Below are 25,425 nucleotides of genomic sequence, written 5' to 3' on the forward strand. Positions count from 1 at the left end.
ATCGCAACACACGGGGAGAACAGTTTAATAATATTGATGGGTCACTATAGTCAGTGAACTAAGTTCGAAAGCTGTCATTGTGACAAATTCTTATAAACCTGAAAACCACAAATATTTGACCAGGAATGTTTATAGAGTTCGAGCATTACAAACTTCAGTGAATTAACTTTGGACATTAGTATTTCTACAAGGTAGACATTACATCTTTTCGCCAGGAAAAAAACTCACATATGAAGAATATAGCTAGCTAGCATTCCTGTCAAGTAAAGTGTATTAACATAAACTTAATTCACTCTCCGTAAACCGTCGACAAAGTATTCAGTTCCGGACCAGATAGGAGACTCAGTACTTTTTGCAAGTGTATTTGTTTTGTATTTAAACACAAAGTTACATAAAGGGCTAACTGTGATCTGCCTACCACGGGTATCGAAATCCGGTTTCTAGCAATATAAGTCCACAGATATACCGCTGTGTTCTTGGGAGACTTGTAAGTTTGTACAACTATTGTATATGCATAATTATTTGTAATCACTGTTTGTAGTAACCGTTATTATAAATTATATTGTTGTTTGTATTTTGAAATATATTTGTGTCTATTAATCTTGATGGCAAATATCATAAATTTGATATATGTTGACATTCGATTAACTTCAGTTTCCGTTTATTTGAAATCGTGAAACGTAACACATGTAGTATAATAAATCGGAGACTTTTCCGAGATAAATTATAATAGGTAACAATACAAACAAATAAATTGTGGTCCGAATGTCAGGCAAAATTTTCTGATTTTAACTTTTTATTACTTTGGAGAAAGCTTCAGTCCCTCGTATTTTAAGTTTAATTATTTAATTACATGTTTAAAAAACTAACTAAAAATAAATGAAGATAATATCTCAGCACCATCTCGACCACAAGTCGAAGTTTGTAGACCACGTGACACCAAATAATTCAACAACTCGCCAAATAGCACTGTAAATGATGGAGTGTGCGCAGTTCATTCTTACATCGACAGGTGGGTACCTCGCAAGGTCTTTTGAAATAACAGAGGACGCTAGCGTACATATATTACTTTACAGGAAGAACTAAGGGCAAGTATTTAGATGTATGTAATACTCAAGCTTTGGTTAATTACTTGAGAAAAGTTTCAATCAATAATATTATACGGTTTTAGTTATATTTAACCAGTTTGATCAAATTAGCTTATACTGGGTATAAAACAAACAAAAAACATTAACCTGAAGAAGAAGTGCCATCTCGAAATATATAAAATCTTCATTAGTCTCTAAAGTCAGTCAAATATGTAATTTATGTAATGAATTTAAATGTTTTATTTCTCTTGTTTTATATATTAAGCACTAGACGTTTTTTTTGTTATTATTATTATATGCTGTTGGACTTCTGGGTGATAGAAACAGAACGGTAACAACCGAAGTTTATAAAAAATCATTTTGAATAATTCAAAGTTTTGAAACGGCTGTTTATATGATAGTATTTCTTTCTTTCCAACGTATCGTTTCATAACAATAAGATATGATCGTATACAACTTGTACCTTGAGTACTGCGCATGATCATCGCTCTCTCTCTCATAGTTTTGTGGGTATTAGTGTTTACATACCCAGGAAGGTTAGGTTTCGTCAACCTCTTCCTTCTTCCTTTGTATTTGTTTTAGCAACTGCCAAGTGTATTTATACATTGTACACGAGGGCCAGAGTAACCCGCACTTACTAGGGCTCCTATCAGGGCAATGTTCATGCACTATCTACATATACACTTGGTGCAAATAAATCATATCTCTTTATAGTTCCATCATTATTTTCACTTTCATTAGATAGGTATCAACTATAAAACATTCACAAAATCCCTTTCAATGTTTATTAGTTAACCCATAAACTAATGTGGAGTTTAATTTATAGGTGGAGGTTTTGTTTTATTTCGAAAATATATATTTACTGGAGAAAGGTGTTTAGGACTATCCTTATCATGTGTCCAGTATTTATCTAGTTCGTTCACTAGTTCGTTTTTCTCCAATTCTTGTCAAAATAATTTATTGTACTGTGTAGGAGTCTATCTGCTATTGTTTCTATGTGTGCATATTTATATATGAATCCTGATGATGTAGTTCTGGGTACTTTATAAGCTGTTGTAAGTAGTGTATTTTGTATCGTTTGTAGTTTTAGTTGTACTAGTCTTTTACTTACATTTATCCATGTAGGGGTTGCATAGTCAGTTACTGGTCTAATGTATACTGCGCATGATCAAGTCAAGTTTGTTTGTTTTGAATTTCGCATAAAGCTACACGATGGCTATCTGCGCTAGCCGTTCCTAATTTAGCAGTGTAAGAAACCAAATACTGTACAGAAATGAATTTATTATCCCATAAAAATATAGCTGTTTCAAACCTTCAGACTTTCGTGAGTACCTCATAAAAAGCAAGTAGTAAAATTAGTTTGAGTATTTATTTTTTTCGGTTGTTATGGAAAATCAATTAACCAGACAAAAGCATTTGCTCGTTTCATAAACGGAATAACTAAGGGGTAAATTAGAGCAGCATGAAAGGGTATGATAAAGGATAATTTTGTGTAATTTACAAGTAAAGATGAAGATAAAGTGGCTGATGAATCTACCCTTGAGCACTTATATAATCAATCTAAATACAACTTTGAAGGTATTGAAGTTTAAAAATCTAACAGGGGTTTGAGGAACAACCAGGGACACTCAGAAATACTAGTTCTATTGTTTTGGTGATCCGCGTTCGAGTCTTCTGGGTGGAGGACGACTGGTTATCAGCGGATCACGTGGTTTGAGTTTGGGCTGTAGACGTTGACTGATCCTTAACTTCGTGATAACGAGTTTGCAAACTGTCTTTGTTAACCTGAAGATGACCAAGAAGGTTGAAACGTGTCTTTGTTAACCTGAAGATGACCAAGAAGGTTGAAACGTTGTCCTGTACTTTACTTTGATACATTTTCTCTTCAGGTGAATTTCTCGTCGTCACGCATTACTTCACCACAGCGATTGTACGAAAAGTGTGTTATCTGTATAAACTCCATTATGCCCAAATTCTCCTACGTTACGCAATTGTTTCTTGACTTTTAGTGTCTGGGTAAATTTGATGCAAGTGGTCGTTGATCTTTAATACAATCGTCAAGACCTCTCAGTAGAGTTGTCCTCGACATCCGGAGTAGATAAAGCTAAGTTAGTGACGGGTTGAACAATGAGTGGTGTCGCGTGAGGCGGTCTTGCTGGTTTTGTTCGTCGGCGAGGGCGTTCGGGTCTAATGAACTGTAGAATATATTCTGTTTGTCTGGAACGGATTCGGTGGACGGATTGGAGTTTGGATTTGGTAGTTGCTTCGAGTGAATTCTGGCTATATTCTAGAAAGATAGAAGGAATATAAGAAATACAGAAAAAAATATTAATCGAGCTTTTAGAGGTGGAAAACTTGACATGAATGTCGGTGTTACAGTGTTTAGGTAAATAAGTGAAGTCGACCATGGTCGAGAGATAGCGAAAAAACTCGCTTCGTTGGATGATTCTCGTTTTGGTCGGTTCAATAAAAAAACTCCTGATTTTAATTGGTGCATAAATGTGATGATTTGACGAGGGGGGAATACCAGCGCTAGTTCATCAAGGATTATCACTAGAAAAGGCGAGTTTTTGGGCGAAGACCTTGTTGTCTTGAGAGAAACAGATGTTAATAACATGTCTGGTCTACTTAACTATTAGATTAGGAATAAAAAAAAAAGTTGTTATATAACACGCGCTCATGTTTTTATAGAACAAACTCCTGGTGATAAACAAACAAATTAAGTAACGATTGTAAGTTTAATTTAAAGTGTACGACTCTGTGAACAAGTGAATTTCTTACAGACGAATATCTCTGTAATTTTCTTCTGCCTTTAAATGTATTTTTCTAGCATTGATTAATTAATGTAGTATATAAAGTGTTCGATTGATATAACGTCATCAAAAAGAAATCTTCGTTACATCCTTCTCGTCACATTGTTTTGAGGACCCGGCATGGCCAGATGGGTTAAGACGTTCGACTCGTAATCCGAGGGTCGCGGGTTCGAATCCTCGTCGCACAAAACATGCTCGCCCTTTCAGCCGTGGAAGCGTTATAATATGACGGTCAGTCCCACTATTCGTTGGTAAAAGAGTAGCCCAAGAGTTGGCGGTGGGTGGTGATGACTAGCTGCCTTCCCTCTAGTCTTACACTGCTAAATTGGGGATGGCTAGCGAAGATAGCCTTCGTGTAGCTTTGCGCGAAATTAAAACACAAACAAACGTTGTTTTGTTTTTTAATAATTGTAGTAAAAATTAAATGAGTTTTATTTAAGTAAAAAAACTACAAACATATACGGATCACTTGATAATTATAATGCAAAAGTGGGCAAACATAAACATGTAATGTGGAGGTTGGGGCAAGAGCAACATTTTGCTTTAATTGTTTTTTTTTGTTTTTTTCTGAGAAATAGGAATTTTTATAGTAAAGTATAGACAATGTGAAACATTAGAATAATGGACGAAGATGGGTAATCTCATCAATCATTATGCACAGAAGGACAAAAACTTTAAATATCTTGAACGTGAAACTGAAAAGTTTATTAAAGGCATTTACGCAGATATATACTTAGATATTTTGTTTTAAAAAGTGAACATAGCATGTTAGGAATTTGAGAAATTTCGATATTTGAAAGTGCATCGATATACCCAATACTATAATAATTTGCCAAGTGTCATGGTGAATGTTGCTCCTGCCATCTATTGAGAGTTTATAACACTAGTTAATTTCGAAGCAATACTTGTTATCAGAACTAAGATGCTTTATACAAGAAGGTTAGATGGTGTACCTCATTGTTTTACATATTAACTTGTTTGAGCTTATTTTATTACAAAACACACCCACAACGATAGGAATACCCATTTCAATTATGATTAACTTCTATTCGCAAGCCTGACAGACGAAAAATAAAATACACAACGAGGGAAGTATCCATTGAAATACACAAGTGATTGATATAAAAGTCTAAAACGAATAATAGCAGCCAGATAGTGAACGCGTTAATGGTACCAGACGTCACAGCGGACAATACAAAAGCGAATCGGTTTTAAAATCCGCTAGTATTTTGTACACAAGTCCATTACATCACATAGAATATTACACTTTGTTTTAATATTCCCTTACAGTTTATCATTTATGATAATGAATTGTTTTCCCCAAATGTTCTGTATTAATTCCTACAATCCAGCCCATACCACCTCCATTATGTTAAAATTGAGATGTGCGACAAAGCCAATAGTTGTGAATATATATATCTGCCTGTTTGTCATCATGATGTCGTTTACCATATTTACTGTATACTTAGAATAATTGGCTTGCTCGAAAATGAATCCCCATACGATGTGTTATGTTTCAGAAGGAATATGGCATTATGGACCGCCATTTGGTTTCATTAGGCCCATGTGTTACTGTAGATGGTGTACGTTGACTACGACTGCTTTCCTCGTTATCTTCGAATAAGTTGTAATTGATCATTACTAAACACCAAGAATTCGGAGATGTCCAGAAAGAGCACATCTCTTCATTTTTGCTTTTTTTTTACTGTTTGTGGCCCAATATCTATTCGAATTTATGTGGTTTGACTACCTCTTTTCAGTAGCAGTTTTTTTGTTAATTGTCTACTAAGAGCACTTCATGCTAACACTTAACGTTTTTTGTATGCACGTGCATCCCGAAACTGATACTTCAGAACTGAACATTCTAGTTTTTATAATATTAAATAAAATGCTTTGCTTTTGTTGCTTAGGAATTTAAAATCCAGTTAGTATGAAAGACACATTAATACAAATTGTGCGACTGGCTATGAAAAAAGTCAGGTTGGACAAGGAAGCTACGATATTTGAGCGAGTAACCAACGCCCCCTGTCAGATGTACACAGTAGCGGATGTTTATGAACATTGTATGCCAAATGATTGCTGGTTAATTATCAACGACAAAGTATATGATGTCACCGAGTTTCTAAAAGAGGTAAGAATGCATTATTTAAAGTTTAATTTGGGTATTAATTATTAAGATGTTGGTTACAAATGGGGTTTGTAGATAACTTTTTCGCAAATTTCTTAATTCGCTCTACACTCGCACAAAAAATACTTGTTTGTTCATGAAAATCCTTGCATGTCTGGCTATACCTGAATATGTATGGGTTTTAGAGACTCCCTGTAGTACGTTGGTCTTAAGGTTAATTGGTTCTAATTAGAATTAAGCCTATCAACATATGATATCTTCTGACTAACGTGGATTTTTGTGTGGAAAATCAAAATAACTAAGGCGAGAGAGGAAAGTAATTGTTTGTTTGTTTTTGAATTTTGCGCAAAGCTACACGAGGGCTATCTGCGCTATCCGTCCATAATTTAGCAGTGTAAGACTAGAGGGAAGGCAGCTAGTCATCACCACCCACCTCCAACTCTTGGGCTACTCTTTTACCAACGAATAGTGGGATTGACCGTAACATTATAACGCTTCCACGGCTGAAAGGACGAGCATGTTTGGTGTGACGGAGATTCGAACCTGCGACTTTCGGATTACGAGTCGAGTGCCTTAGCTACCTGGCCATGCTGGGCCTAGCAAGTAATTGTAGTATAGGAATGTGGTGTACGGATGTATCAAGTGAATGCATAGATTCAAGTAAGATTTAACGAGAAATTCTGGTATAACTATTAACCAAATAAAGCTGCAGTTTCTACTGGGATGAAGATAAACCTACTGGTTATGTTTAGTGGAAGAAGAAGTATCTTTAAAACAACATCAGATCAGAGATAACACGAAAATATGCATTGGATAAAATTGTTATAATTACTTCACAGAATTTATGAAGAATTCGTAAAAAGGTTAGAAATTCCTTTTGCTTTTCCTGTTGACACCTTGATATACGACTACAAAAGTCCAGAATATTAAATCATTACCCGATTTACTGGACTGACTATTGACCCTTGCCATTTGCTACTCACAAAGAACAAAAGTAAACCCTTCATCCGCCATGAAGAAACCAGTTGTTCCAAGGCCAAAAAGCTTTAGGGCTAACGGACTTTAGGTATATATAGACATGGCACCATATATTTCAAACATGGCTGCATTCACGTGTAAAGACATTATGCCGATTAAAGGAAATATTGATAATCAGACTAGCATGCTCGAATGTCACATGGTCTCAGTTTTTATTCTTTAGAAAATATCTAATCTCACTGAACAGACTATCGTTCATAACTTTTTTAGCGTGTAAATTAAATCGTAATTACATTAACCCTAAATTTAAAAAATATATTTTGTTTGTAGTGTGATAGATATTACGTTTTGTTAAAAATGACCTTCTGACACAGATTTTATGGCATTCACAGTATACATGCAGGGATAATATGCATTACACACCATTTTACAATTTAATTAGTATATATTGAATATTTAAAGTTTTGAATAACACGTTGTTTTTGTTTTTTGAATTTCGCGCAAAGCTACTCGAGGGCTATCTGCGCTAGCCGTCCCTAATTTAGCAGTGTAAGACTAGAGGGAAGGCAGCTAGTCATCACCACCCACCTCCAACTCTTGGGCTACTCTTTTACTAACGAATAGTGGAATTGACCGTCACATTACAACGCCCCTAAGGCTGAAAGAGGGAACATGTTTGGTGCGACAGGGATTCGAACCCGCAACCCTAGGATTACGAGTCGAACGCTTAACCCACCTGGCCATGCTGGGCCTAACAGATTGTGTAACAATGCTTACTAACTTCTTTATTTGCCGACGACCAATATCTGTCGAATCTTGTCCATGAATTAATTTAGTAACATACAAAAAATACTCAACCTAAGTAAGGAAAATACACCCTTGTGCAAATTAATTGAAACAAATGGTCATTTCACAATATTTTTAGCATGGCGGCCGGTGTAGGCTCGCTGGACCTGCTGATTTCCTTTAATAGTCATTTTTTCACACAGACGGCGTCATTAGCTATGTTTTACAGTACGGTCGATCTATTTTTGGGATATATGACGAAATTTTGAGGAATATTACGTCATTCAAAATTGCGTTAGAAGGGCAAGGAGACCAGTCACAAAACAACTTCTTACCAACTCAATGAAGAAAAAACGGTATCAAGGGGGTCTGAAATACAAGAACTGGACGCAAGAACAATGGAGGAAGGTGTTATTTAGTGACGAGACTCATTTCTTCGTACAGGGTCAAAAAAGTCTGCATGTTTGCAGATCTCCAGGTGAAAAACTTCGAGAATCTCACATCAATCAGTTCGTAAAACGTCCCTTGAATAAGATGTTTTGGGGCTTTTTCAGCTAATATGGCGTCGGAAGCTTACATATCGTAGAAGGTATGATGCGAGGACCACAGTATATCGAAGTTTTGCAGAGAAGAGTCGTTCCAGAATCGAAAAAGAGATTTCCATATTTCAGCATTTTCCAGCAAGATCTGGCTCCGTTCTACACATCGAAACTTGTGAAGAATTTTATGACTACAACGCGAATAAAGGTGCTGGACTGGCCTAGAAACTCTCCGGACTTAAATCCTATTGAAAATCTTTGGGCGATTTGAAAAGAAAGACTTCGGGAAAAAGACTGTACTACGAAAAATAAGCTAATTGAGGCCATAATTGAGGTGTGGTACCTCGATCCAAAAATTAGTAAAGATTGCAGTCAACTCATGGTCTCGATGCCAAAGCGGATTAATGGTCTTCTCAAAAATAAAAGCGGTCATATCATGTATTAATTTGTGAGTAATTTATGGATTCTCAGACATAAAACACAAAAAATTGAAAAAAATCGTAATTTTCCGTCTTGTTTCAATTAATTTGCACAAGGGTGTATAATTAATTTCAATTGAAAATTTCTTGTATTTCAATTCAGTGAAAATTATAGCAAATATGTTACACAATAAAAACCTTAGCTTGTTTATTACGTTAATTTGAAACTTAACTGTTGGCTGTGTATGTTGTAACGATGTTCACTGTTGCAGCATCCTGGCGGTGAGGAGATAATACTTGAATATGGCGGTCGCGATGCAACTCTGTCGTTCTATGGAACCGGACATAGTTCGGACACTGTCCGAGAGATGGAAAAGTACTGCGTTGGTTTAATAGTAGAGGTAAGACTGTCATCGTTTAAGATTTGTTGTGTGTGTGTGTGTTTTCGATAAAATGGAAATTAGAGTTTGGTTTATAGATGTGAATATGGTGGAGCTATCGTGGCTACTTCTTATGATACCGTCACACTGGGGTGTCAGAATTATTACGAGTAATGTTTATAAGCAATGGCTGTGTGGTAAACCCACTTGTTACTTGTTTACCCCTTATTTACTATAAAGCAGGCCCGGCATGGCCAAGTGTGTTAAGGCGTGCGACTCGTAAGCTGAGGGTCGCGGGTTCGCATCCCGGTCGCGCCAAACATGCCCGCATTTTCAGCCGTGGGGGCGTTATAATATGACGGTCAATCCCACTATTCGTTGGTAAAAGAGTAGCCCAAGAGTTGGCGGTGGGTGGTGATGACTAGCTGCCTTCCCTCTAGTCTTACACTGCTAAATTAGGGACGGCTAGCACAGATAGCCCTCGAGTAGCTTTGTGCGAAATTCCAAAACAAACAAACAAAAAATACTATGAAGTCGTTTTTATGAATTGCTGTCCATCCTGTGTAGGTATTATTAATAGAGAATGTTAGTCAAAGAAGCTAATAAGTTTCTCTTGCCCTAGTTTCCTACTAGTTCAACTAGGGTATGGCGTGCACTTTCTCATGGGAAGGTCTCTGTAAAGCAGGGCATTCCAAATAAAAATTGACAATGATATCTACCACGTACATATCAGATGACATCTCAATGATAAATATTTAATTTTTTTCGTGAGAGTGACTGCCAGTCACGTGGACAAAACCTGTGTCCTGAGGAGAAGGGTGTTGTGTTGTTTTGCAGACATAATGCTATGGTTTCCAGATCTGGAATATGATACATATCTAATATAACATATGGTTTCCAGATCTGGAATATGATACATATCTAATATAACATATGGTTTCCAGATCTGGAATATGATACATATATAATATAACATACGGTTTCCAGATCTCGAATATGATACATATATAATATAACATATGGTTTCTAGATCTGGAATATGATACATGTCTAATATAACATACGGTTTCCAGATCTGGAATATGATACATATCTAATATAACATATGGTTTCCAGATCTGGAATATGATACATATGTAATATAACATACGGTTTCCAGATCTGGAATATGATACATATGTAATATAACATACAGTTTCCAGATCTGGAATATGATACATATGTAATATAACATATAGTTTCCAGATCTGGAATATGATACATATCTAATATAACAAATATTTTTTTAGATCTGGAATATGATACATATCTAATATAACATACGGTTTCCAGATCTGAAATATGATACATATCTAATATAACATACAGTTTCCAGATCTGGAATATGATACATATGTAATATAACATACAGTTTCCAGATCTGGAATATGATACATATCTAATATAACATATGGTTTCCAGATCTGGAATATGATACATATCTAATATAACATACGGTTTCCAGATCTGGAATATGATACATATCTAATATAACATACAGTTTCCAGATCTGGAATATGATACATATGTAATATAGCATACGGTTTCTAGATCTGGAATATGATACATATCTAATATAACATACGGTTTCCATATCTGGAATATGATACATATCTAATATAATAAATATTTTCCAGATCTGGAATATGATACATATCTAATATAACATATGGTTTCCATATCTGGAATATTATACATATATAATGTAACATATGGTTTCCAGATCTGGAATATGATACATATCTAATATAACATATGGTTTCCAGATCTGGAATATGATACATATCTAATATAACATACGGTTTCCAGATCTGGAATATGATACATTTCTATATAACATACGGTTTCCAGATCTGGAATATGATACATATGTAATATAACATACAGTTTCCAGTTCTGGAATATGATACATATCTAATATAACAAATATTTTTTAGATCTGGAATATAATACATATCTAATATAAGATAAGGTTTCCAGATGTGGAATATGATACATACCTAATATAACATACGATTTCCAGATCTTGAGTATGATACATATCTAATATAACATATGGTTTCCAGATCTGGAATATGATACATATCTAATATAACATATGGTTTCCAGATCTGGAATATGATACATATCTAATATAACATATGGTTTCCAGATCTGGAATATGATACATATCTAATATAACATATGGTTTCCAGATCTGGAATATGATACATATGTAATATAACATACAGTTTCCAGATCTGGAATATGATACATACCTAATATAACATACGATTTCCAGATCTTGAGTATGATACATATCTAATATAACATATGGTTTCTATATCTGAAATATGATACATATCTAATATAACATATGGTTTCTATATCTGAAATATGATACATATCTAATATAACATATTAACAGATGGATTTGAGCTACATGACAGTTCTCTAGCAAAGATACTAAAAATACTCATTTTTACTTCTGTTTTTCAGTGTTAAATGAAGGTTGTTTCACTTTTTCATACATTGCATTAAATTATCTTTGTTTCAAACGCAGTCGAGACTATTATTCAGGTTCACATCGAAATGCATTTCCTACAGGAACATTTTGTTATTCTGTGATTTATAACAAGTTACTATCAAAGGGAAATCAGTACGTCTGGGTGTCTAAATCATAAGTATCGTTCATGTACTAAGCATGAGGTTGGTATAGTTACTGGTTTGTTCTCAGTGAAAATAAATGGATATACAGCTCTTGTAAAGAGGGCTATATCTTAGTTATCGGAACCTGAACACTGAATACAGTAGTTGTGATTCTGTATTATATTGTTGTTTCTCACCACTTCAGATCAATACCACGAGAGAGAGGCCTAGTTGTGTTATTGATTTACCTTTATACAGGGTTACTGATGAGGTGGGGATGGGTTGGCTTGTTTTGAATTTCGCGCAAGGCTGCACGAGGGCAGCCTGAGCTATCCGTCCCTAATTTAGCAGCGTAAGACTAGAGGGAAGGCAGCAATTCTTCACCACCCACCGCCAACTCTTGGGCTACTCTTTTACCAACGAATAGTGAGATTGATCGTCACATTATAGCGTCCCCATGGCTGAAAGAGCGAATATGTTTGGTGTGACGTGGAGGTGAAGAGTGAATGGTGACATTATCCGAAGTTTGTCACAACTCAAGCAACAGACTGAGCCTCACTCCTTTTTATTTGCCGATAATAAATTTGTGGATCTTGAATTTTTAGAAGGAAAATATTTTTAGTTTTTTTTAATGAAAGTTGTTAAAAATAACGACTTTTCTCTGTTGATATGTATACACACACATGTTAAATCCAGCTTCTCCAGACTATTGAGAGTGTCAAGTGTATATTTTTGCATAGTTTCAAGTTTCAGCAGAGCTCGCATCAAATAAATTTTATGTGTGCTAAAATAATCATGGCACCCACGGAGATGCCGCATATTCACGCATTGTTAGTTGTAGATAAAACAAGAACTTGTGTAGTGCGCTTCCAAGTGAATTTTAGTTTGTCTGTTTTATAAGTTTTACACAATATAATTACATTTTTTTCTGTTATTTTACAGAACGAGCGGGCATACTTGTACAGTGAAGAAACTCCTCCTCAGAGTGTGAGTGTCGTTGCTTAACTGTTTCGATCAGTGTCAGGAAGAGACAATAGAACTGGACAATACAACGTTCGATGTTATTTCAATAATAATAATCGATTCACCTTCATCATTATTTTGCCTTGTTTTTGTTTTCTACATTTTTCGTCATACGAGGGCTGTAGCGATGTAAAATGTAGCACTCACTGATCCGTAAATTGACGCACAGATAGCCTTCGTGTAGCTTTGAGTGAAATTCAAAAACAAACAAATTATAAAGTGAACCAAGCTCCGTTCTCACAAACACTTACCATACTAAACAGAGACGTCTAGCGAGTTTTAACGTTGAGTAATACAAGGCCATCATTTTCTCACTCAGCCAACTTTTTATTAACATTAGAATTTCCGGTAAGATCCATATGATTCCCATGGTTTTAAACTTCTGTAAGTACTAAACTACTTGTTGGTCTATGACGCTTTGATTATGTTGTTAATAAAACACGTGAACTACACAAAATTTACACAAAAATATCACCAATGTTGCAGTTGATCTTACTAATTTCGTCTAAGGTCTCCTATGTATTTGACACAAAACGTTTGTTGTCAGTTTTCTACTCTAAGTGGTGTATCACACGAAAACAAATTTATTGAATATGTAGACTCTTATCGGCAGTGAATAATATCAAAACAAGTCAGTATTTTGTTTTCGATTATCCACGCAAATTAACAAAAAGGCGCTATCTTCGCTGACTGGCCTTAATATTGAACTTATAGATTTGAGAGAAGACAGATTATCAACAGAACCCTCCGCCAACTTGTGGATCACTTTACTCGAATAGTGGAACTTTACCACCACTCTTATAATACACACAAGGCCTAAAAGTGAAAAGCGTGGTTTAAATAAATTGGGTTAAAAGGACTCCTTTTGTCCATAGTCCAGCACTCTAATCACGAGGTAATGACCAATATTTTTTAACAGTTTACGGAGTTTTGTGGTTATGTTCAAATTGATTGGTGGAAAGTTATGTTGAAGAAAAATATAGTTATTTCTTCACCATATTGATACTTGTTTCATGAAGAAAGCTTTATTACAAGTTGTTGTTTAATAGAATCCGAACTCACAACTACCTGGAAGATTACCATAAGCTTAAACGATAATGTTTCCATAGTGAGGTTTAAATATGTTTGTCTGCTTTTGTACTGTCTGTAACATCTTTTTCTCCAGATTTTTGGCTTTTGTTTCTTACGTCCCCTTCAGATGAAGCCATAACTTTTGTTTTGTTTTTTGTTTTTCTTAACGATTTGCTTATCTTCTTTTTTTGGCTTTAGTTTAGGTTCCTTAACGGTAGGTGGAGGGGAGGAATCAGATTCACTACTTTTCATGTTATTACCACATTTAGACTTCATCTTATCCTTTTCGCGTTTTCGGCTTAGCTTGGAACGTCGGGTTGTTACACTAGTGTTCCTTCCTTTCTTATCGGGTTTGGCTTGATCTGCTAAGTTCATGGAAAGGGCCATAAGTTGGGAAATTTCAGTGGCTTCAGAGGGCTCCTCAGAAACAAACTGTCGAACAAAATATTCGTAGCAGAATTCCTCCTTTTTATCAGGTTTTCCATCGTCACCAGAGTCGTCTAAAATCGAATTGTTCCTTCTTGAATACCTTCCTAATGGTACTTTAGACTTGTTGTCGATAGACCTAAGCATCATCCGGCCATTTCTTTTACCTCTTTTTCTGACGTCACTGCTATCTTTCGTCATTGTTTTCATCTTGAGCCTTTCTAACTGAACAAACCTGAAATGAACACATATTTAGTTGTAATCATATAATTTTAACACATTTGGATAATATGAAATTTCGGTTTCAGTTGTGACGATTCTGAATTGATATGAGTGAATTAGTTATTCAGTCTAGATGTTAAACAATAATCATATTTTAAAATGCCCTCTTTATCTACGCTTAATAACGGTTAACAATGATTTTACGTTAAGACAGTCAACTGATTTTTGACATGTGATGTAATATGAATATTTTATGTCTTTTAACTTTATTCCAACATACTTACACTCCCCACAATTATAAAATAATTTATCCTAGGATGGTATTTAAAAAAAACAACACAAGTGAAGCACATAACTAACACTATATAACGTATTTTCTCGATATTCAAAACTTTGCTGATAAGTTTCAACACTTGGCCAAGTTCGACTCGTAGTCTCAGGGTCGTGGGTTCGAATCCCCATCGCACACCAATCATGTTCGCCCTTTCAGATGTGAGGGCGTCATAAAGTTACGATCAATCCCACTATTCTTGGATAAAAGAGTAGCCCAAGAGTTGGAGGTGGGTGGTGATGACTAGATGCCTTCCCTCTTGTCTTATACTGTTAAATTAGAGACGGCTAGCGTAGATAGTCCTCGTGTAGTTATGCGCGAAATTCAAAACAAACCAAACCGGTACAAAAATGTTCACACTAAGCACTGAAAACTGAAACTGTAATGAGCACATAATATTACCAAAAACAAAAATATACTTTACTAAAATTAGAATACAGGGGAAGTTTTAACAATAGGGGCCAAATTCATCTATCATATTGTACACTTTGTTATCTAGACTGAATCAATCAGACTCTAACACACGAGAAACGAAAATTAGGTGATATTAATTTTCTTCTTTTTTTTTTTTATCAAACCTGACGTTTCACAATCATCAATACAGACCAAGGAAATAATAATAAAAGAAACCGTCCAGTATCTACATTTAAAGGCTAATCTTGACTATTATATCTAAAATGTATTAGAAATGCAGACATTTTGCAAAATTATAATTTGACAAATACAATATCCACTAAAACACTAGTCCGTCACTCAGATTTTGACTCGGCCTATTTTAAACTTTTCAGCTGTGTTCATATTTTCATGAATAACAAAAGTTCAAAGACATTTTAAGCGTTTTTAGAAAAATATTTACTGCTTTACTCGTTCTAAAAAGTTCTATAGTTACTACACTGTAAGTATCGTTATTGGCATTTTGAAAGTATCATATTTATTCACAATTCCTTTAGCCTTTTAACGGTTAATAATCATAAACCTAGGCCTAATTATTTTTCCCTCTTGAAAGTCATATACATAGTTGAGTTTTGGTAGGAATCTGTGTTTGGTTACGTGAAATACAATCCAATAAGTTAAATGTAAACTTTAATAACTGAAACATATTTATAGCTGTTACTACGTAATATTAAAATAAAGCTCTAACTTGCTTGTCAAATGACATGTTAAAATTGGTAACATTTTTGTGCAAAAAATCTGAAACAATATTAAAAAAAATTTATGAGGAGCATAGTGTTCGCAAGTTATTTTTTCAAAACGACTTCACTAAGACCGCTAACTGTTTACATATCCATTTAAAACGTAAATTTGTCGCATTTTTTCAGGTTAACGATTTGTATAAAAAAGAAAATAAAGATAATATTTAAATACTCCTATAACTAACTGACTTAATGTTGTTTTCTTTTTAATACCACAATTAAAAATAAGCCTCAAAGACAATTTTTGGTCTTTATGATACCGCTTCGTCAAATTCTTGCATAGTCTCTTTTTACCTTTTTTTGTCTCCAATTATTTATGTCTCATTTAGCTTATTTATCATTATTATTCGATGTAACATGTGACTTGTTTGTTCCCAGTTTTAAGGTCTCATTCAGTTAGTTTTCTCCCACCGTTTTATGTTCGTTATTAGTAATTCATTTATTTTTGGAAAAAAAAAATATCGGAAGAGAAGGCACTAGTTATTTTGAATTGTGGTTTACAATAAAAAAAATCTTAAGGTGTAGAGTTATAGTTCTATTACAGAAGTTGATTTCTTTTATTAAACCCAATATATACATATATTACTTATCGTTATCATAAGGTAAGTTGTGAGAATTACAACGTTTACCTACCTAGTGAAAATTTCCTCCTCGAATTTGTTAACTGGACGTAACAACGTCATCATTCTCCAGTCAATGTCCACTTGGTTAAGCTCGTATAGATTCACCTCGCGCATGGAAGAAGGGATAGGCTCCAGGTAGTTGTAGGGGTTTTTATCTTCGAAGGACTGTTTAACCTTTACGTGTTTCAAAATTATGATGTCTGACTCTGAAACTCTTTCTTTTCTCAGATGAAGTTCTGGAACTTTCCATAAAATAGAATTTAACTCTTCTTTCTTTTGAATTTGCAAATTTCGGTAATCCAAGAACTTTAGGTTAACTTGTTTAAAATGGTTTGCATCTGATCTGAAAGCCATTACTTTAGGCTTAAAATAACTTCATCTTCTTGTTAAAGTGACTTCCTTCTGTCGGGTAAAAATAAACAAGTAAGGGTCAGTTGTTTAAAATAAATCAGAAATCTACAACAGAAAAGTGTTTTAGTGTTATAGTAACTCGGTTCTTACACAGATATTCAACATGACTTTAAAAACATATTTAAATATAAACCCAAAAATCGATGCAGTAACACGTCTGTGCATGTTTGTTTCACTTACCATCCTGGTTTCATACAAGTTTGTTCTGGACCATTTGTGAAGTGCTATTTACTGTGAAAAGAACGTGTTTCATGTTAGTTTTCGAATTTGACCATGTAATGATTTGCTTTTCGGATCAGTTTCAGTCATTGTTTCTGTATATACGCGAGACAGTAGTACCTACTAGTGTAGAGTAAAGCTATTTGACAGAAACAAAGATAGAATCTTGAAGATGTTCAAAGTTTTAAAATATGACAAGCACGATCACAAAGGGCAAATGATCTTGATATATCAAGGATCATAGTGAGAAGAAAAATTGTCAGAGAACTGGTCTGTACACGTTAATTACAGAGGTTTAGTATGATATATCCAAACTATTTTAAAGTCTCATTACATTGTTACATCGGTGTACTCAGCAGATAGCCCGATGTGGCTTTGCTATAAGAAAATACACACACACACACACATACATTGTTACAGTCCACGTTGCCAAGTGCAAACGTATACTATCTGACGATCATGCACCATAATAATAGTCCTAAATAGTAGTTTTCACTGAAAAGGGCGTCGTTGTAAGGTTATTATGTCAAAATCACACCATTCCTTTTTGCAGGCTTTCTATAATATATTCACTATACCATGAAAACGGGTTTATAATGCCTATTTCAAACGTTTGGTGGCACAGAAATATATAGGTGTTGTATCTGATGGCTTAAAAGGTATTGCTTCATATGGAATAAAATGAATACCCCTTTCATTCTCTAGCTGCTTTAGGTATGCAATAAGTGAACGAGAAGTATGACTGAAAGCCTTACCTTGGTGAACACATACCTTATTGGTCTTGTTTTTAGATAGAAATATACGTCTTGGTTAAGATGTATAATGTTGTATGGAATACATTTACGTTTTTCGTCATTGGCTTTTATTTTATAATTTATTTTTATAAATTATTAACCTAGGTGTTTAGTATACACATTAAGAGAACGACTGGGAGACCCATGAATAAGAAACAGGTTTCACTAGCAGAGAACAGGTTTTTGGGTGTCGTAATAAACTTCACGACTGTGTGGATCAATGGACTCAAGTTCCCAAATATTGTACAAGCTACACTGGGTTCGAGATTACCAGATGTGACAGCAACCAACTGGACAACTGTAATCTTCCCAGTCGAGTTAAGGTTTGATGTTTCTTCTAATGACTGATGGGGCAGAGATGAAAGGTCAATTTAAGAATGTGGTCAGTTATGAAATGAAAAGACATCTATATGAATGCTCATACAGATTTGATTGTGCTCTCAGGGAGGGGTAGGTTTATTATCGTGGTATTAGATCCAGTTTCAAGACCTTTTGCAGTAACAAACATTGTACTGATGCACGACGTTGCCTGGTGTCTTACTCTGAGAATTGTAATCGAGAAATTTAAACAATGACGAGGATCAGCCAGTAAGAAGTCTCGACCCGTGTTATGGAACTTCTGTGGATATAGTTCACACTAATACTTTGGCAAGAGACTTTAGGGCATAGCTAAGGAACGATACAGGTCTATCCATAACACTGTCTGTCAACTGACCAAAAATACGCCTCGCAGGTGCAGAGACTATGTTAACAAAAGGAGGAGAGTGTTTTCGTCATAATAATAACAAATACGACTTTTTCAAACTTATAAATCCCGGTCGCACCAAAACATGCTCGCCCTTTCAGCCGTTATAATGTGACGGTCAATCCCACTATTCGTTAGTACAAGAGTTGGCGGTGGGTGGTGATGACTAGCTGCTTTCCCTCTAGTCTTACACTGCTATATTAGGGACGGCTAGCGCAAATAGCCCTCGAGTAGCTTTGTGCGAAAATTCAAAAACAAACAAAAAAACAAACATAAATTTTAAACCACTCTCCACGGGTTCTTATTAGCAAAACATTGTGAAAGAAATTGATTCATTCAGTGAGAAAACGATACCCATAAATGTTCAACAAATTCATCTTTGCTGTCAATTACATCAAATAACATTTTAACTAAACTATTCCACTTTGGTTCTTTCAGTTCCTAATTTAGCAGTGTAAGACTGGAGGGAAGGCAGCTAGTCATCACCACCCACCGAAAACTCTTGGGCTACTCTTTTACCAAAGAATAATGGGTTTGACCGACACATTATAACGCCCCCACAGCTGAAAGGGAGAGCATGTTTAATGTGACGGGGATTCGAACCCGCAACCCTCGGATTACGAGTCGAGTGCCTTAACCACCTGGCCATGCCAGGTCTTCATTCCTTTTATCGTTCACAATATAAATTACTTTGAAAGTACGAGTTATGTTGGAGCACCACTTTACAACTTAACATGGTGTTCAAACATAGGACTTCACTTTTGCTGTGATTTAATTTTCAATTTGTTCTTAAGTATGAGGGCAATGTCCTTATAGTAGGGCCCAGCATGACCAGGTGGTTGAGGCACTCGACTCGTAATCCAAGGGTCGCGAGTTCGAATCCCCGTCGCATCAAACATGCTCGCCCTTTCAGCCGTGGAGGCGTTATAATGTGACGGTCAATCTCAGTATTCGTTGGTAAAAGAGTATCCCAAGAGTTGGCGGTGGGTGGTGATGACTAGCTGCCTTCCCTCTAGTTTTACACTGCTAAAGTAGGGACGGCCAGCGCAGATAGCCTTCGTGCAGCTTTGCGGGAAATTCAAAACACACCAAACATTATAGTAGATCGAACCAATGTAGCTTCGTTCACAGAGGTGTTAAATTTTTGGATGTGCCACCAAATAACGCTATCAGGAAGAAACGTCGTACAGAATGTATGATTATAGTACTATTTTCAAAAATATAAGGTCAAATGATACTTCACAATTATATGAAATGGCTTATTTTTTTATAACGTGTATTTGTGGCTTCATTCGTTTACTGCAATTTTACCACCACCTGAATTAGATTTATCCTTTTAATTTGTTTAGAAAATGGAAGAATTTTTAAATATGTCGAATGAATTAAAGTTATGTTTAAGTACTGGAAAATCAATATACGAAATTTGACTCTTCGAAGATTCTTCAAAATAATGAAAAAATGCACTTGTATTAAAGAAACCTGGTCACTGTGTTGTATGGGTTGAAGTTGGTTGGTTCTTTACAAGAAAACTCTTGTATAACGTATATGATACGTCTGTTGTTCTTGTATTAACATTGAATAATTCATCAGTAAAAAGGAAAGGGTACAGTTAATTCAGAGAAAAATCAGAGGCTGATTTTGAAAAAATCAAGAGAATTACTAGGAAATGCACCGGTGATAACAACATCACGTCCCCTTGTGGAACAGCGATAAGTCAACGGATTTACAATGCTGAAATATATTTATCAACTTCGATGTTGACCAGTTTTAGGAAATTATATTAATCGCTTTTAGTGTTTACAAACTTCACACTAGGTGTCGTAAAAAACAATATGTTCAAACTAGAACCGATTACAATAATATATTCACACCGCAGCTCATTGTAAAAATATATTCACATAAGAAGTCATTCCAACAATTCGTTTCCATTAGAGTAAGTCCAACAATATGATCACACGAGAATTGATTTCAACAATGTGTTCGCACTAGAATTAATTTCTACAATCTTTCACACTGAGGGTGATTCTAATAATATGTTCATACCAGGAGTACTTTCAACAATATGTTCACACCAGAAGCCGTTTCAACAATATGTATGTAATATAGTGAAGCCTGTATGTCACAATTAGTTTCATACGACTGTTGTCTTTGTACCCATAAAACTATCCACAGGACATTTTATTATATATTTTATAAAGGTTATAGTGACCGAACTGCATTTATGTGACATATTTTTCAGATTACTTTTGACATTTTTTCACTGCCCATAATATCCAATGTAACCATAACAACGATTGTGCTTAGTATATTTTTCCAGTAGCTATTATTGCATAACTATAGAAGTATATTCTCATAATACATTTCTTTTGTACGCTGTTGTTTGTTGTTTTGAATTAAACACAAAGCTACATAATGGACTATCTGTGCTCTGCACACCACGGGTATCGAACTCGGATTTTAGCATTGTAAGTCCGCAGACTTACCGCTGAGCCACTGGGGGTGGGAGCACTTTTGTACACGGGTTTGATTTTTTCCCTCGAAAAAATACATAGATATAAAACAACAACAACTATAATTATTCTATGATATGTTTCGAAACAGAAGTGAAAATTTACAGAAATAATTGGCTTCACAAATACTCGCACGTGAAGGAACGTGAGTTTTGCAAATAGCGGGTGTTTATCTTGTGTATGTTACTTCACAGGAATGAAAATTCGATTTAAACGACAATTATTTAGTTATGTCCAGCTATATAAATAGACGAATTCTTTAACGCACACCAACATCAGTATTTTTTGGATATTACAGGGCCTTACTTCTAGTAGATGTGAAATTGAGCAATAGTCGATTATGATTTTATTTCAATATTCACGTTCTAATAAAAATATAAGGCGGCTAGAATTAAAATTTATTACCTATGGTAAATGTTCGTTTCAGTTGTTATTTGAATTTAATCAGTTGATTTATATACACACACATATACATATTAGCGCATATCACTAGCTTACCAGTTACATGAGAAACGCGTTATCGTATAGATCTCGTTTCAATTATCATAGTTTCTCTTTTTCGTGTTGTGAGCTAATATGTCTATCGATCGTGCTTGGTGAACTTCAATTACAGAGATTTCGCCCGTATAAACACATGTACACAAAACGTTAAAATAGCGTGTTGATTGATCCAAAGTAGTTTTATTTAACATTACATCAGAGAAAATCAATAACAGACTTTAGATTTCGAAATATTATGTTTTGTTTTGAATTTTAAATTTCGAGGAAAGTTATACGAGGAATATCTGTGCTGGTCGTTCATAATTTAGTAGGGAAAAACGTGGAAAGTGTTTCTCCAACGATAAGACGCAAACATGTTTCTGGAAAAGTCACGAATTGTCTATAGTGGGTGAACAATTTGTATTTTATTCGTTGAGTTCTCGAGGTGTATAAATCACTTTGTCGTGAACTATAACGAAATGTGCCGAGAAACGTCAAGAATAATTAAATTAATGTAAAGATGATGAAAGCCGAGAAGATAAAAGCCTAAACATAGGGGTCGTCTGATAAGTTCGGCTAAGAAACACTGCTCCACGGCTGAAAGACCAAGCATATCCAGTGAAAGGGATTCGAACCCGCTACTCGCAGATTGCGAGTCAAACTTCCTCACCAACAGGCAATGCTAGGCCTGAAACATTTTGACACAATTATTTTTGAAATCTTTAAAATAATTTTATCACAAACGCTATAGTAGACAGTCTAAAGTTGGGCAGTGATTGACAAGGTTACGTAACTAAACATAATGAAAATAAACCAAACATACATAAATAAAGTTAAACTTATAATCTGTAAAAAAACGGTAATTGTACGTTCATAGGAAGAGAATCAAGCATGATATGAAAGACTCGAGAAGTTTTGTTTTGTTTTTCTGGTTACTATGTACGTAAATAATTAACAAGCGACAGTATAGTAAAAGAGTACATTAGCTTCAATAGTTTTAGAATCCTGACGGGCCACACATGTCACTGTCTACAAGAGTTATTCAAGTAGTGAAACATTGATTCTTTGCATCACAATAGCTTACAATAGTTTTGTCCTACGAAACAGAAACTTCTTGCAATACTTGTGGTTCAATGGTGTTCCAAGTTTACCCATGATTCATTCGCATATTTAACAAATTTCATCACCGAATCTTAATCATTCTACTATATATCTGAGATTTGGTGACTGTGTGGGAGTCAATCTTTCATTCAGTCCACTTGTTTTTACAACCAACCTTTTATTAGGGCCTGGCATGGCCAAGCGCGTAAGGCGTGCGACTCGTAATCCGAGAGTCGCGGGTTCGCGCCCGCGTCGCGCTAAACATGCTCACTCTCCCAGCCGTGGTGGCGTATAACGTGACGGTCAATCCCACTATTCGTTGGTAAAAGATTAGCCCAAGAGTTGGCGGTGAGTGGTGATGACTAGCTGCCTTCCCTCTAGTCTTACACTGCTAAATTAGGGACGGCTATCACAGATAGCCCTCGAGTAGCTTTGTGCGAAATTCTAAAACAAACAAACAAACCTTTTATTAGTTTGGGTGTGTATTTCGGATCCCGATCTTATTGGAACAGAAACTTTTTTTATGTTTAAATTCCTATCTTAATTGTTCAGGTTCAGATGTAGAATATCCCTATGCATTTATCGTTTTGAGTTCCCTTTGATTATACTACAATTTCAACAACACCCGAAGCTGTCATACACTCCCAAACTTTACTGTTGTTTCATCTAAGCTGGAGACACTTTCCTTAAAGGTTCTTCTAATAGAGTCTTCACACCATCACTGTCTCATCTGAGTCAAATTTGGAATCATATGATAGAATGACTTTGCTGAAAAAAGCTTTTGGTCACTGTCGATTTTTTTTGTCGCTAAAGTCAATATTTTCTTCTTGTTGACCGGGCTGATGAAGGATTTTTTTCAAGCAACGTGGCCGCTAAATCTCTTCTCTTTTATTTTACCGTTTGTGATGGCACCTTAACACCATGGTTTTCAAACAACTCCTGTGAATTGTCTAGAACGATCTCTGTTTATTCTAACCTTGGTAACAATGGTGCGGTCTTCCCACCTCTGGTAATCCTTTTGCCTTCTCTAACTTGCAAGTTTCAAGTTGTTCACGTGCTATTTATTGACTTATTTACAAATTTGTAATGTGCAGAGGCGGATTAAAGATCAGAGGGGCTGGGGGTTAAATTTTTCTATTGGGCCTGTTATGGTCCAAAGACTAAAGTAAAACAAATCCCACAACGGGCCTCTTTTGAACCGGGAATCCTAATAGCTTCCGCCGTATTCCGTTGCTCGTAGTTCATTTGTTACCATCATTAGAGAATTACTTGCACGCAGAGAAGAACATTTCAATATTTTGAAACAAAATGACAAATGACTTTGAAAACAGCGACTCTTACACTAACCTGTTTTGTTTTTTTTACAGACACACGTTTTCAATTAACAACCAATATCTCCCCCCTTATAGTGGCACAGCGGTATGTGACCAGATTTTGACACCCGTGATTGGAAGAGCACAGATAGCTCATTGTATAGTTTTGCACTTATCTACAAAGAAACTACAAAATATTTCTAATAAAATTATTCTGGGTTATTGAAAAAAGTGTTTTAATTTCACTTACAAACTGCCAGCGTATTAAAATTCGAAATAAAATATTACAAAATTAAGAAATGTGACACTGTATAACTAATCGTTTCAAACACTATAATTGTAAAGAGTAAAAAGGGCTGTTTATTAGACATCTATGACTCAGTGTGAGTGTGAAAAGTCACAGGTGACACTAGTAACTGGCGCTTAGTTTCATAAGCGAATGTGTATAAAAATAAGTTTTTCCAACAAAATGTATGTAGGTTTAATAATTATTAACTACATGAAATTTGTTAGTTAAAATGGGAATTTGATTTTCGAATTTTACTTACGTGTAGTGGAAAACGTTTTAGGTCGATCACAGCGTCGTCGCTACTCGTGTGGAACCAGTCGAACGAATGAGGTAAGAGGTAAACAAATTGCTGTGGAGAGTAAGCCATTTAACAAAACTCGTTTCCATGGTGAGTGATTTTATTGTAGTTGTTAAACAGGCCTGTTGCTTCGTAACAAATCGTTGCTGGAGTTTGCATTAAGTCATCATTATCTGTCCGTGATCTTATCATAATTTAGGTCTTATAAACCTGGGAAGGTAGGGGCATTTGACCTCTTCCTATACTTATTATTATAATTATTACATGAGGGTCAACAGTATCTCGCACTTACTCTGACCCCTTTCAGGGCATTGCCCATGTCCGTAATTGCAGTAATATTCATTTGAATAAACACATTTTCTCTCTATTCGTTATTGCCAAGGTTTTGCACATGGCTAGCAGTTCTATAGATATGCTCTCACGCTGAGACCGTGCTAAGTCTACGGATTTACCACGCTAAAATCAGAGGTTTGATTCCCCTCAGTGGACTCAACAAATAGCTCGATGTGGCTTTGCTATAAGATAAACAAACAATCCATACGTGTGTTCACATTTTCATTAGTTTTACTTGTTACTCG

The 25,425-nt window shown here is 35.3% G+C and overlaps 2 protein-coding genes across 3 annotated transcripts; one reads left to right on the forward strand and one right to left on the reverse strand.

The window, feature by feature from the left end:
- Positions 1 to 983: 983 nt before the first annotated feature.
- LOC143233288 (cytochrome b5-like) lies at positions 984 to 12,894 on the forward strand. 2 transcript variants are annotated; one of them, XM_076469397.1, is made up of 4 exons: positions 984 to 1,088; positions 5,812 to 6,032; positions 9,024 to 9,152; positions 12,741 to 12,894. In XM_076469397.1, exons 2-4 carry the CDS (start codon positions 5,832 to 5,834, stop codon positions 12,801 to 12,803), a joined length of 393 nt encoding a protein of 130 aa, XP_076325512.1. In that variant the 5' UTR covers positions 984 to 1,088; positions 5,812 to 5,831; the 3' UTR covers positions 12,804 to 12,894. The 2 variants fall into 2 exon arrangements, with proteins under 2 accessions (XP_076325512.1, XP_076325511.1); XM_076469396.1 differs by having other exon boundaries at positions 988 to 1,102.
- A 134-nt stretch (positions 12,895 to 13,028) lies between these two features.
- On the reverse strand, positions 13,029 to 24,946 carry LOC143233287 (uncharacterized). Its single transcript, XM_076469395.1, has 3 exons — positions 24,809 to 24,946; positions 16,698 to 17,089; positions 13,029 to 14,553 (listed from the first exon to the last, which is right to left on the reverse strand). Exons 2-3 carry the CDS (start codon positions 17,039 to 17,041, stop codon positions 14,016 to 14,018), a joined length of 882 nt encoding a protein of 293 aa, XP_076325510.1. The 5' UTR covers positions 17,042 to 17,089; positions 24,809 to 24,946; the 3' UTR covers positions 13,029 to 14,015.
- Between the last annotated feature and the right edge of the window lie 479 nt (positions 24,947 to 25,425).

Source organism: Tachypleus tridentatus, chromosome 12 (genome assembly GCF_004210375.1).
Source record: "Tachypleus tridentatus isolate NWPU-2018 chromosome 12, ASM421037v1, whole genome shotgun sequence".
Lineage (NCBI taxonomy): Eukaryota > Metazoa > Arthropoda > Merostomata > Xiphosura > Limulidae > Tachypleus > Tachypleus tridentatus.